The sequence below is a fragment of the Propithecus coquereli genome, unplaced genomic scaffold (assembly GCF_000956105.1).
Source record: "Propithecus coquereli isolate 6110/MARCELLA unplaced genomic scaffold, Pcoq_1.0 Scaffold222, whole genome shotgun sequence".
NCBI lineage: Eukaryota > Metazoa > Chordata > Mammalia > Primates > Indriidae > Propithecus > Propithecus coquereli.
Genome location: NW_012147412.1, coordinates 1,279,964 through 1,295,034, shown reverse-complemented (window position 1 = coordinate 1,295,034; position 15,071 = coordinate 1,279,964). Strand labels below are relative to the sequence as shown.

General features: G+C 49.3%; 1 protein-coding gene across 1 annotated transcript in view; it reads right to left on the bottom strand.

Moving 5' to 3' along the window:
• GRIK4 (glutamate receptor, ionotropic, kainate 4) overlaps positions 1-15,071 on the bottom strand; it is a 307,922-nt gene that overhangs the window by 142,211 nt on the left and 150,640 nt on the right. Inside the window, exons 6-7 of the mRNA XM_012644896.1 lie at positions 9,575-9,753; positions 5,184-5,237 (exon numbers count right to left, since the gene is read on the bottom strand). Of these exons, the coding sequence (XP_012500350.1) occupies positions 5,184-5,237; positions 9,575-9,753 (233 nt within the window). The remainder of the gene's footprint in view (positions 1-5,183; positions 5,238-9,574; positions 9,754-15,071) is intronic.

The window sequence follows — 15,071 nt, the reverse complement described above, 5'->3', positions numbered from 1 at the left end:
GTGGCAATGGTTGCACAGCATTGTGAATATAATTAATGCCACTAAATTGTAACCAAAAGGTTAAAATGGCAAATTTGATGTTATATATGTTAGTACTTTACCAAAATAAAAATTCAAGAGAGAGAGAGAGAGGAAGGAAGGAAGGAAGGCAGGCTCATTGATTTCTGGATGAGGGCAGGAACTAGTTCTCTGGGTCACTCACGCATCTATATCTTTTGTGACTTTGCACAATCATTCTGTTTGCTTCGCTTTGTCCCTTATTTGGTCCATCTCACATTGGCCTGGAGTCTTGACCCCTCACCTTGGCTTTCTCCCCCAGGACTTGCTTCCTCCTAGTTTTTTTCCACGTACCTGGCCTCTGGCCAAGTGTACATCCTGGCCAAGCACCCTCAATTGACCTCTCAAATTCTTGTGAGTTGGACCCCAAGAGTAACCCTCTGCCCCAGCCCCCACCTTAGCCAGGTGCCTTTGCTGTCTGTGGATCAGAGATTTGCTCTGCTGGGAATGATTCCTGACCCATTAGAACCAGAAGCTGGGGAAAAAGCTGTTTCGCTGATCCAATCTCTAACACCAGTAGAAATTACCCCAAATCCCATTTTGAAATAGATAATATAAATAAAAGACCTGGATATGTGTTCACTGTGTGCCTTTAACATCTACATACTGCTTGTCACTGACCTCTTCCTCTGTTCTGGAGGAATCTGTCCCTGTATGTTGCGTCTCTCTCATTGCCTGACACCTCACTGTCATTGTGTCACTGAGTGCCACCTCCCCTGGACCCACAGACCCGGCTCTTCCCTGGACTTGCCCATCTTCTTCCCGGCTCTGCCCATGATAGCCGCGTGGTCCCCCTAGCAGCCTCCACTCTCTCTGGCTCAGTCCCTTGTGTTGCATCAGTCACCTGTCACCCAAGGCCCAGAGTTGGCACACTCACTCTCCCTGCTGGCCAGACCCTGACAGAGAAAGAAACTATGTTTCTATAGGGTCAAATGAATTGATGGTTTAGAAGTCTGATTCATAATTTTGTCCCAACTCCTGTGATGGGTAATCAAAGGACAGAATCCAGAGCAGTCAACCTAATTCATTTACTATAGATGCCCTAAATCAATCAGTTTTCTTTCTGCCTGGATGGGAGTGAGGTATGGGCATTTGATCAATTGCTCGGTAATTACTGACACAAATAAACCCTATAATGGGTCGGTTCCGTCACGCACAATAACCGAACTACCTAGTTCTATTCATTCTCCAGAAATAAATAAAATGGCATTTTATGAGTCATTTTTACAGACCATTAGAGGCTGGGCAGCAAAATAAGTACCTCCCATTCCTTTGAGCCCATGAGAAGCATAAACTAGACTTCTTAAAATAATAACTTCCCCCAACTAAACTTGCACTGTGAGCCAGTTAGTGTGTATATTATCTCCCGAGGCAGGTACTATTACTGCTCATGCCTTTCCAGCTCATCGTGCCTGTTCTCTAAAAGCTGATCTGAGAACCTGCTGCATCGCTGTGGCAGAATTCAGAGAGATGGGACATGATCCGGAGGCCTAGGAATTCAGAGGAGTAAATAAGAATTAAAGCCTGGCTGGTACCTGGACTTCGGAGAAGGATTGGAGAAGCAGAGAGGATAACTTACCACCCTCTGTACAAAGCCCTTCTCTCTCTGGCCTAAAACTTCAACTGCAACTGGGCAGGAAGAGTGGTCCTAGAAAGTGTCTTTACTCCTATTGGACGGCTATCCCTCTTAGAAAGCCAAGGTACTAATGAGAAGCTTCCAGAATATTCTCTCGCTGATTTTTGCAATGGCTCTGCTTCTGTTTTCTTGACTATTATTCAACCAGCATCACTCACAGTGACGTTTCTGGTCTCCCATTGCAAATACAAACAGCGGGAGTCCTGTTAATTCCGGGTTCAAAACACTCTCTGACGGAGGCATGCTCCCAGAGCACGCCTCGTCCCACACCCACGCGAAAGGGGGAGAAGCTCTTCGAAAACTGAAAGCATCATCGTGTTATATGGAAAAAAATGCAATGCCTTAGAAACATATAGTACTTTGCTATTTATAATGCATTTTACTTATATTAATATATTAATATAATTAATATGTTAACATACTAATATAATTTCATAATAATCTTGTAAGGCTTTATTATCCTCACTTTAAAAATGATAAAACTGGGGCTCAGAGAGCCAGTGTGGCTCACCCAAGTCTCCCAGTGACTCGACCTCTGTCCACTGGATAACGTCATCATCACCATTTCTGTCATTTTTGAGGACGGGGGGTGGCAGTACACAGTGTGGATGACACTGTCTTCTTAAAAATCTCTCCACCAAGCAACTCCACCTTATTCTGGTTGCTGTCCTGGGAACTCACATTCCAAATGAATGTCTCCCTTCCATCTGCTAAATCACCCCAGCGACTCCTCGCTGCCCAGCTCCTTCCTCCTCTGCTGACGTTGCTGCCTAATTTAGGGAGCCACCCTTGCAGGCTGGCACGCTACAGGCAGCCCCTGGCCTGCCTTTTCCCTCCCCCACCATTTCCCAGGTCCCCAAATGGAACACAACTATACTCTTATCTTTCTTTGCTCTTCTGCCAACTTGCCCAGGCTCCCCCAGATGCCTCCTTACTTTAAGCAAATGCTTTTGCATTGCTCTGGGAATAGTCTAATCCTTTTCTCCCTTTTTACATATTAATGTTCTGATTTATAGCAGCAGTGTTAGAGAGGGGAAAAAAAGCAAACAAAGAAGTTCGTCTGTTGTATATTTTGAGGAGCATGAGAGGGGCTTCTGGGGTGCTGGTGATGTTCTATTTCTGGAGCTGGGTGCGGCTCACACAGGTGTGCTCACTTGGAGAAAGTTTTTTAAGATATGCACACATACTATGTGGTGGTTTTCTTCTACAGCCCTACTAGACTTCAATTAAAAAAAAAAAATTCTAACAGCAGAGCAGGCAGTTTTATGGTGGTGGTGAACAAGCTATTTCCACTCAAGTTCAAGCAAAGGCTGAATGACTCCCTGGCAAGCCTGCTGTGGAATCAGTTCCTATTCCAGAAGAAAAGCCACACCTGGATTCCTCTAAAATCTGTTTCAACTCCGAGAGCAAAGGCTTAGAGGATGCTTCAGGGTTAACAATTCCACAGCTGTCCCAAGAAAGGACTGTTCATGAACACCTACAGCTGGAAAAGAAAAGCATCTCAGCATCCAAGCACATCCCTTTGGGCAGCCATCTCCTAAACCTCACAGGATATTTTAAGACACCTGATTTCTAAGTCCAGGGAGGGAGACTGCATGATCCCATAAATTACCCTACTGCACACTTTCACCAGAAATGTATTTGCTTCTGGACAACCTTTTTTTCAAGATTGAAGAATCAACTCTATGAGGCTGAATTCTGTTCCCTACCTTATCAAGGCTCTTTAATTGTTAACTGCCTTAAATCCTCTAAACAGGTTACTTTCCAGGCTGGATGGAAATGCATTAGTGAATAAGAATTAACTGACATGCATATTCCTGGAGAAGTCCATAAGTTTTAAGTGACTCACTGTTTCCTGGACATGCCACGGACTTTCTTATCTCTAAGTAGGTGGATATGCTGTTCCTTATCCCAGAATGCTCTTCCTTTCTTTGTTTCCCTAGAAAAACTCTACCCATCTTTTAGGACATAGCTTGAAGGCCCCTTCCTCGATGAAACTTTTCCTGACGGCCCCATGTTGAGCAAGCAGCCCCTGCTCTAGGGTCTGGAGCATCCTGTATACACGTCTAATAACAGAATCTAGCACTTTGCACTGTGATAGGTACTTTGAGTTTTCCCGAGGCAGGCTTGGTTTCTTACTCTCATTTTAATCCCGAAGGCCTGGCCCAGTGCCTGTGTATAGGAACTACTCCAAAGCATGCCTGGATGAAGGGGTCACCTTGTCAAGTGATTTATAAAATGAAATCAACCTGTTCTCTAAATAATTGTTTGTAACAGCTCTATTTGTAATAGTCAAAATATGGAATCAACCAGAATGTCTCTCGATAGGTGAAGAGCTAAACAAACCGTGGCACATCCACACCGTGAAATACTACTCGGTAATAAAAATCCAACAAGGTCACAGAAAGGTAAGATTCCATTTATGCAACATCCTCACAGTCATTCAACTATAGAAATGAAGAACTGATTAGTGGAAGCTCAGGGTTAGGGATGGTGGGGGCAGGGTGGTGGGTGTAACTATAAAGTGGTGGCAGGAGGGAGCTCTTTGTTTGTTCTGTGTCTTGCTTGCAGAGGTGCACAACTCTACACGTGTTCACAGGTTTGCCACTCTGATATCCCGTTTCCATACTGCACTGTAATTGTGTACAGCGTCACCACTGGAGGAATCTGGGTTAAAGGTACATGTACTACCTTTGCAACTTTAATAATTACTTCAAAATAAAAAGTTATAATTTAAAAAAACCTGTTTCTGAGGTCCTTTCTACTCTCTGATTGAGTGTGTCCCTATGTCGCCATAATCTTTCACATTTCTTAATGCTTCACCATGTCAAAAGGCTTCCACGTAGGTTAAACGATATCATTTCAAAATCATGGCAACTCCATGACATAGCTGTTCTGATCCCCATTCTCTAGATAAGGACACCAAGGCTCTGTGCTTTGTTGAAGGGCACACAGTTGGTAAGTGGCAAAGTTTGTGCTCCAACCTGAGTCAATGAAATTTCTACAGACCTCAGTTTTCTCATCTGTAAAATAAGGGAATTTGACTGAGACGGTCTCTAAAGGTACATACGGTTATAACACCATAAGACATGCATATTTGTCGTGCCCTAGCTTTCCTACTTCGAGTTAGCACGAGGGGCTGACAATGTAGAGATTGGACTGCAGCCCAGTAAGTGGACCTACCAAGGGGGCTCACCCACCCTGCAACAGCCCAGAGGAATTAGCCTGACGTAGCTAGTGGCGTCTGAATGGAGGCATTAGACTCCCCAAATCCCTATGCTTGCAAGGCTAAGAAATGTTGAGACGAAAACCCCAATGGGCTCTTGGACCCCGTGTTTGCAGGACGCCCAGCCTCTCCAGCTGGCTTCTGCTCCTCTGCGTCTACTTCTCCCAGTCCCCATCCTCTGGGCTTCCTTCCATCATGATCCACTGCCCCTGACCACTCACAACACTCTCTACGCCAAGGAGGTGAGCTGTGAAAATGTCTTACCAGATTAGTGAAGATGTATGTGTAATAGGCTGACACCATCCCAAGTTCAGCTGCCTGCAAGGCAAAGAGAAGGAGATTAGAAAAGAAAACAAAAACCTTGAAGCAACTGAGCAGTGAGGGCCCCACGTGTCTGCCATTTGTCTGGGCTGCTGCCCTTCGGCACCAGGCAGAGTAGAACATCCTGACTGGTTCTCACGTTGCCCTCCATCTTGGACCAGGGCAGGGTCTCTCCTCTTCCCTGCTCCCTCCCACTGCAGTGACATGCATAGTAGCTGCTGTTCCCACACACAGCACACCATGGATATAACCAGATATTATTGAAACCAAAATGACTTTTAGGGAAATGAAGCAAATAATTAAACAGACTATAATAATTATCTCCACAACCATTAACAATACCAACGGCTAACGCCCGCTGTTTCGTACGTGCCAGCCACATAAGGTATTCTGCGTGGGTTAACTGTATGCGGTAGGCACTGTCATCCCTCCCCCAACCTCCTTTTTGCAGTTGGGGAAACTGACACAACAAAAGGCTAAATAACTTGCACAAGATACACGTCTTACAAATGGAAAAGATGAGATTAAAGCCAGGTAGCCTAATGTCAGTGCTTTTAACCAACTATGCTCCCCGCTGAGGACCGCGATGGAACCACATCGCGGATGGAACCACAGACACAACCCTCTAACCCAAGGCATAGATCAGAGAGTCTGTTGGCTGCAGGCAATGCCCAAATCAACTCCACCCCTGTCTGAATGAAAGTGAGACCCTTAATAAGAATATTCTTGAATCTGCAGCAACGTAGGAAATACGTAAAGAATTTGCAAACTCTGGTCCTTTATTAGGAAGTAACAAGTTGCCTGTGACATGCCTCCCCCTTGATCACAGTGCAGCAGTGTGGCAGCACTCCGCAGTTGAGAACTGCCACTTCAGAGCAGTGTCCCTTTTGTCTGATCTTTGTACCCACCATCAATACTCCTAACCAACCTTCCCTGTCAGTGTGCCTGGCTTTGAGTGTGACAGGTGCCATGGAAGCTGACAAGTAGATCAGGTAAATAATGAGCCCAGCTCTCTCCAGGGCCCTCATCCCTCCTGACAACTGGCTAGATTTTCATAACGTGTCATGCAGCCCTGGGCCAAGGGGGTGATGATTATCGAGGTGGAGGGAGGAGAAACAAGACCAGGGATGATTATATTTTCCTCCTACATAGTGTTCATCTCCAAGGAACTCAGATAACACGGTGGGTGCTCTTACAGGAACCCTCGCAGGCTCCTTGAGGATCAGACTGGGGGTTCCTGTATCACCGTCATTCCAATGGGAAGCTAAAGGGCAGAAAGGCTTAGTGACGGGGGCAACAGCACTCAGGGGACACAAGGCCTCCTCTGTGAAGCTCCGTCTTCCTCCAAGCGAAGTTACATTTCCTCCTCCACTTCCAAGAGCATGGTGTGACAGAATGACCACCCTCCATCCTATGCCCCACCACACACACTCACCCTGTCCATGGAAGAGTACCGCCACCTCCGCCCCTGCCTAGACCAATGTAAGCCCACTGACGTGAGCCCACTGCTTACAGGGACGGGGTCAGGGATGGTGCTGGGAGAGGGCACAGTCAGATAGTTAAAACCCATTTTGTGAAATCTGCTGTCCTAGAGATAAAAGACAAGAGATCCTTGGTTTTTAAGGCCTGAATTCCGAGTAAACATGGAGTTCGTTGCTGGAACAGCCGCTCAATAAAATCGGGGATTACTCTGCAAATCCTCCTGAAATCAGGAGACGGCAGAGAGCTGCCAAGCTCGGGGGCCAGGCTCCCTCCTGCACACCGAGTCTCCCAGAGGCCCCGTGTGCGCTGGGCCCACTCAGCTTCCCACATGGAGTCCATCCTTGCCGAGGCCCCGGAAAGCCCTGTGTGCCCCTCTGGAAGGAGGATTATGGAGCCCTAGGAAGCATGAGGACAGAGCCTGCCTGGGCCTCTTGGAAGTCAGATGGGAACAAAGGGAACAGGCTTTCCTGAAGCTTCGCTGCTCATGGATCGGTTTGGCCTCGAGGTCACAGGAGCTGGGGCAGAGTGGAGGGACCAGGAAAGACAGGCATGGAGCACTCAACACAACCGTTTGCTAATAACGATCGCTAGGGGTGGAGCTTCCTTGAAAAGGACGGCCACAAAAAAACAAAACAAAAAAACCACAGTGTTTTTAATGAAAACACCCAGTATTGGCAAGGGTGCTAAAAGATACCTATATGCTGCTGGTGAGAGTGTAAACTCTCACAGCCTTTGCCAGGCAATCTGGTAAATCATATCAAAATCCTTAAAAGCATGCATATCTTTAACTCAGTAATTTCACTCCTAGAAATTTATGATAAGGAAATATTCATGAATGTGCATAAAGATTTATGGACAAAGATGTGCACCCCAGCATTATTTATTATAGCAAAAGATTGGAAACAACCTGTATCTCCAACAATAAAAGGATGGTTAAATAAATTATGGGACATCTGTATGATAGGAAATGATACAGCCATTAAAATATTTGTAGAAAAACGTTTAATGACACGGGGAAGGTGCATGGCATAGAATTAGAAAAGCAGCTTACAGAAAAGTTTGTGCAGGGTGATAATAATTTTGGAAAAAATGCGTCTATAAAGCAGAAAGGGTGGACATCAAAATTTAATAGCGGTTAGCTCTGGGTGATGGGATTGTAAATAATTTTTATTTTCTTCTATGTGCTTTTCTATACTTTCCAAAATTTCAGCAATGAACTAGTCATATTATTGGGGGTATAGAACTCAGCCTCACATGCTGGGAATATGCCATGGGATATTGCTGGGCAAGGGGCTGCCCCCCAAAGGCTCCTACCTGGGGGCTGTTTAGGCAGGCTCCAGCTACCCATAGGGAACTGAGCGTCCGAACCGCCCTCCACAATGGGGCTGCAGGGACATCTGTCTGCTAAGCTGAAGCTCTCACTCCCTGCTCCCCACATTCCCTAAGGAGGACCCCTCAGCCTGTACCTCTCCTCCCCTGAAACTTAGAGGAGCTTTTCCATCCTTAATGACTTCATTGATCATAGCTCCAGGCATAAGAGGAGAAAAAGGAAGAAACGAGAAAAATCCTGTGTTTGAATGTGCGTGTATGTGTGACCGAGAGAGTGTATGAGTTGGGTATACACACACACAGACGTGGCTTTGGAGCTCTGGAAAATTACTATAGCAACGGGCTGAAGGGACAGCCTTCAGTACTGAGAGAACTCATTCAAATCTCTTGCTAACTCTGAGACAAAAACTAGCCGGGGATGGGAGGCTGAGAGGAGGGAGGGGGAGGGCGGGAGAGGAACAGACAATCATCCGAGTGTCTGCTGGGCTCCTTGCAGCTTGGCAGAGGTTAACGAGGAGCCTCGCTCCCCCAGTGGAAGATGGCAGGTTGTGTTTAAATGTGCAATTAAAATGGCATTAGAAGAGGCCAGAACGCCTGGAGAGGTTGGGGGAGCTGCCGAGGAGCCTGGAAGCAGGGTCTGCTCTCTCTGAGGGGCATTGGCCCAGCCACCAGCCCAGGAACTGGCGCCAGGTGACCGGAGGCTGTCCAGCTATTTCCAGCTGTTTGTCCCATGTGAGCGCCGGGCACCAGACTTCTCTCTCTCTCTCTCTCTCTCTCTCTCGGTTTGGCCTCACAGAGTCCTAGTTTCCACGTGCGTATGTTCGAATCTGGGGGCTGGCACCCTGCCCCTCTGTCTCTGGGAGCGCAGGAGAAACTGCCTGGTTCACAGGTAAGATAACTGCTCAGGCTCGGCTCTGCCCCTCACAGGGCTGGGCCTTGGACAAGTCTCTTCACCTCCCAGCGGGAAGCTATTATACCTACCTCACGTCATCACTGGGCGTTTTACACCAGGAAATTGCACAGAAGCACTTGGCAACTGTGCGCACCGTGTCAGGATTGAAGACAGACATGATGTTCAGCAACGTGCACTGGCGCAACTGTCCTGGTTGTCAAAATATGGAAATACTTCTACGCTGCTTGGCAAACGGCCTCTGCCCGAGCCCCTCGCGCACCCCACCCCCACCCTAGCCCCTCCCAGGACCCCGTGGACTTTCTGCAGAGCCCCTGGCAGGATCTGACTTTGGCTGGTGTGTCTGTTGTCTGCTGCCCTGATGCCCCGGGTGCTGAATAAATTTACGACATCACCATCACCCCGCTTTCTCCTTTCAGCTGCCAGGAACCGTTCGTTGAAACGGAAGCACAGAGAGAGGTTGGTCAGGGCTCAGGTCCAGCCCAGGGCTGCTTTGGCCATCCTCAGGAGGACACGCAAGGCAAGGACGGGGAGAGCAGGTGCTCGGGGAAGAGGGGGCAAGGGAGGGAAGGAGGCTCAGCACCCACCAGCACCCGCCCAGCCCGGCTCGCACCTTCAGGAGGATGGTGTGGGACATGGAGGCATTGGCGTGGATGATGATGGTGGCTGTCTTGTCGTCCCGGATCTCCTTGAGGAGTGGGGTGGGGTCCCGGGTGTCATCCAGCATCCGGACGGAGAGTGTGTCCTTGGAGATGAGGAATTGCCGGAGCAGCTTCTCTAGGTTTAAAAGGCCTGGAGGGGAGAGAGGATGACGCCCTGAGGCTCCGTAGAGCCACCTCAAGGGCCACCTGGGCAAAAACAGGACACGCAGAAGCTTGGGCTGGACACAGAGTCGTGTCTGGTCCCATGGCTGGTGCTAGGGAGCTGCTTCTTAACTGAGCAGGTTTCTTGGCCATCTAGAATAGAGGAGCTCCCATTAGCTCCCCAGCCGCCTTGGGAATACTCTTCTAAGGTGGAGCAGGAAGCTTCCAAGGTGGAATGAGGGAATCCCTGCCCTCCCCATGGTCCTCGGGTGTAGGACACACAGTGGCCAAGATCTGGGGTCAGAGACCACCAGGCTCATATATCTTTCCCCAATTCCAGGACCTTTTCATGGGGCCAGTTGTCTTGGCCTCAGTTTCCTCATCTGAGAAGTGGAAATGGTAACAGCAGTCAGCTCGCAGGTCTGTGCTAAGGGTTAGAAAAAGTCACGTGTAACTTAGGCCTGAGACTCGGACATGGGGCACTCTATAGATGTTACGCCAGGCTCTATAAAAGCCTTTGTGTTCATTTTGGAGGTGGGAGATCTTCAAGGTCCCAGGGTTCAGAAAGCAGGTCTAGCAAAACCCTTTGAACTCCTCACAGCCCTGTGGCTGCATTAAGACAAGCAGGCATTATGATCATGAAAAAACAGGCTTTGAACTGCACTCCAGCAGCAAGAATCTGGGTCCGCCCAGAACAAAATGAAAAACTGGGGCTGTGTGCTAGAAACTCCCGCGTCCCTCCTCCACCCTTAGCTGTTTGCTGCCTGGGGGCCGTGGTGGGAGGAGGGGCTCCAGAATGACGTCACTGAGACGAAAGGGTCTTAATGCTGCCTTGTCTCTGCAAATATAGGCAGGGGAGGGCATGGATGTACATGGGGTTGGGGGAGGCAGTGGTCTCAATTCCAAGGGAAAGAGACATGCAGGCGTTTGCTCCCAAAAGCAATGACAAGAGTAACATTTATCGAACGCTTATTGTGTTCCAGCTAATGTGCTAAAAATTTTACATGGCTTATCTCATGTAAGTCCTCACAACAATCCTATAAAGTGTTATGATCCCCAATACAGAGGAGAACGGGAGGTAGGGAGGACGGACAATTTGTCCCACACACGGGATGGCAAGCGAAGGGTTGATTTTCTAAGCAGTCCAAGGTTCCGTGCTGCCAGTCTGTACGGACTGATTGGGTAGTCAATTCGGGACGTCTTGACTACAACCCTGAAAGACTCTGCCCTGCGCAAGTTACTCACCATCCTGACCCTCAAACATTAGAAGGTCACTGAGAAGGAGCCCTGAAGAGCATCACATCCCCCTCCTGATGTTGTAGACAGGTGACACTACTTGCCCAGCACACAGATGCAGAAACACGGCTGGGAACAGAATTCGGGTCTCTGTTTTCTGATCTCTATCCAACCCTCTTCCCACGAGACCAGGCTGCCTCTGAGGACAAACTCAGCAGGAAGCAGCAGGCACTGTGCCCAGGGAGGCCCAGGGACACACGACTCAGGACTTAGGGGAGGGAAGCCTACACTTGGTGTATTTTCTTAATGAGAAGGAGAGGGTAGCAGGGTTGGAGCCCAAGGGCCTGGCGTGATGGAGACAGGAGCTCCGGGAAGGTGCCGCCAACCCCTGTCTTCCTGTCACCTGTTTGGAGAAGGCTTTCCAGGGAGCTGGAGGCTGCAGCAGATTGGGGAGAAGCCCCGGGAGGGCCTGTTATTTACAAAGACGGTTCAGACACAGCCCAGCTGTGCAAACCACGGCATGGGGCTCGCCTTTCCTCCCTTCCCCACCATGGTTTCAACAGAGACTTATAAGATCACCACCATCTGTGTCTCTCACAGCCCCTCACCGCCAGCCCCCACCAACAGTGGCACCCACGTTGCTGGGCTACTTCCTGCCAGCGCTGATCCAGGAGATCTGGATTCATGCTCAGGGTCAGCCCTCCCTGGCTATGTGACCTTGAGAAGTCATCTAACCTCTTTGAGGCTCCATTCGTCATCTGCAAAATGGGTGTAGGAGGGTGAGAACTCAGTGAGATCACAGGAGAAAGCACGCTGGGAACGGGATGTGCTGTCTCGATGTCACTTCTCTTGTATTCACTTACACCCCAGGCGCACCAAGGGCAGGCGTGGTGAGGCAGATGAAGTCAGGGAAGAACACGCCTGTTCAGCCAACATTCACTGGCATGTCCTAAGTGCCAGGCACTGTGTAGACAGGACACCGGGCAGAGAAGATGGATCACATACAGTCCCTGCCCTCAGGAGCTCAGGGTCCAGGCACTCGCAGCTAAGTGGATGCTGAAGCTCGAATTACATTCCTATTTTGTTTGGCAACTTGAATTAATCCGTCTTTTTTTTTTTTTTTAACGTGGCATCCTCATTTTGTCCCATATGTAAATGGAGAGAACATCCATCGCATCCTCCTGAGAGACAATGTGAAAAGCTAACTCCCACCTGGACAAAGGTCTGAGCACCTCGTCCAAAGACACTCCCACAAGGGGTGAAGGGAGGCCGCAGAGCTGGTACCCCCGGAGTCTCGGGATCCCCCCCGACCCGACTCGCAGCTGGAGGGGCTGAGCGAGGGAGGGGCGGCGGGGCGAACCCCATGGGTCCTGGAATGGAGCGTGGAGGATCTTGAGAATCTGGCTGGAAAAGAGGCCAAATCCCCTGGGATTTTTCGGAATGGCAATGAAATTCAGTGGGACGAGACAGGAAAGCCAGGGCATCACAGTAGGATTATGCACAGCACGGTGATTCCTGGCAAAGGGGGCCTGGGGACGCTTGATCCTGTTAAAACTGGCGGGTGCATTGAGCTCCCAAGGAAAGAGGGCCCCCCAGGCGTCAGATAGACTGGGGACCCTGTTCTAATCATTCCCCAGCCTGCTACCCCCTGGGGTGCTCTGCCCTTTAAACAAAGAACAGCAGTATTCCCCTATGCTGGCCACCGCACTCCGTGTGCCAAGAGGCGGGGAGGGGACGGGGAGGGGAGGCGCATCCCACCCAGAACCGCCTGTCAGTGAGTCATTCCTTGTCCCAGCCTGGCAGCACCGGCACAGTGCGAGGAGCCCAGTGTTGGGACGTGAACGGCAGCTCCGGCACCGCTAGGTAGGTTAGGCTGGCAACTCCCCCATCCCGCTGCACCCAGTGTCCTCGTCTGGGAAGTGAGGAGAATGACTGCCTTGCAGGGTTATTAAGAGCATGTCAAGTACACAGATGGTGCCATCAAAAGGGGCTTAACAAATCTTGTTTCCCACTCACTCTCCCGCTGCTCCTCACCCCACGTCCTCCCCTAAACCCTCTCTCCATTCTCCAGCCTTCACCCCCTTGTCCCTTCTCCCAGCTCCTGCAGGATTTATGATCCAACCCACAGAATATAGCCTTGGTTTTAAACCATACAAAATACTTGATAACAAATATGTATGTAAGTGTATTTGTGTGTGTGTGTGTATATGTATTATATATATTTTTGAGACAGTCTTGCTCTGTTCATATATATATGTATATTTATAACATATAATGTACACATGAATTATTTCAGTGCTAGGTAGGGATCCCATTTCAAACTTCTCTGCTCATCCCTGTGTAGGCAGGGTGTACAGTGCTTGCTGAACTGGACTGATCCCAAGACTACAGGGAAGGAAAGAGACTCTGTACCCTAACAGAGGAGCAGCAGTGCCAGGTGGGAACTGTCACCATGTCACTTGAGGAGCAGAAGAAGGAGGGCTGTTGCAAGGCAGACTTGCTCTTGGCAGCCTCAAGGACTACACCCAGGAGCATTCAGGGGATGGAAGCCACAGGGAGACAGACTCCAGCTCAACATAAAGAAGAACACTTCCTTTGTGATGTGGTGGGCTGCACATGAGGTAGTGAGTTCCCCGTCACTGGAGGTAGTCAAAGAAAGACTGAAGCTCCTCTTGAGAATCATTGCAGAGGGAGTTAAACTAGTAGATGGAAAGTTGAACTAGAAAATCGATGATCTCTTTCCAGCCCGGAGATCCTCTAATTTTATGAATCAGAAGAGGAATACTTTTTAATTCTAGTCAGTGGAAGAAATTTGCAGAACAAGTGTGGTTTAGTTACATGAAGAATATTAGGAGTTTTTGAGTGCAGTTTGACAATTTTCTATTGTCATTCTCCTTACCTCTATCTGTGGATTTAGCAAACGCAGTTGCCACCAGAGGGGTTAGAAGCAGCTCTCTTCCCTTGCACCTCCTCCTCCTCCACCCCAACCCCCTCTCCTGGGGGAGCCCTGGCCCAGCAGCAGCTCTGCCTGCCAAGTGTAAGGCTGGGAGGGACCTGGGGAACCTATTAGTCTGGCTCAGGATGCAGCGGGATGGATCCATGAGCGACTGGGTGGGCAGGCTGTTCTGCGAGGGAGGAGGGAGGCTGTTTCTGCAACTGGAAGGCAGGAGGCCGGGAGGGGTGGGAGGAGGATGGTGAGGCCAGGGCTGGACACAGATGTGGGACAAGGACACAAACATCTAAGTGATGGGTCTGTAGGGGACACAGAGCACCCTTGTATCAAAAAATAATAATAATAAAGAAAACTTCTATTTCAACTGGCCTCCTTCCCCCTCTACTGGCTAATTCCCTGGGCTTAATGCTTTGGCCCTAGAAAATGCTAATACTCCCAGGAGGACCAGCACTTTTAAATCTTGTGGGAAGCAGCTCATGCAATATTCACCTTGGAGGACCGTGGTGAGGATTTCATGAGATAACAGGAATTTGATTTGGTGCACAGTGCCCTACACCTGGTAAGCCTCGAACCCCTTCCCTTGCCAGGTGGCCATGCCTCAGTGTGTATGGTCGTCAGACTCTTCCGCGGAGCAAATTCTGACCAGAGATGGGGGATGAAGGTCCAAGATATTACCAGGCAGGGAGGGGCATGAAACAAGTTCAAGTTCTAGAACGATACGTTTTACTTGTGTCTGGATTTTGTCCTATGCCACACCTGAACTTGGCCCCAGGAACAGGCAGGGAGGGGAGAGCAGCAGGGCAGGAGGAGAGGGGATCGAGGAGTAGGCCGAGGCTTCTTGCTCACAGGAGGCCCACTCGGCATTGAAGCTGTCCCTTCAGCGACGGAAGGACTGGAGTGGGAAGCCCCTGGCCTCTACACGCCTGTTGGCCTCCTGACTGCAGGGTGTATGTTTCCAGCTTGGGCCTCAGCAGCTGGGGCGCGGCAGGCATCCCTGCCCTGAGAATAACCTGCAGTATTTCCTAAGCTCCTTCTCACACACAGAGGATCTAGTCCTCACAACTGTCCTGGTTGGAATTATTATTATTCCTACTGATAATATTAATTATTATTATTAT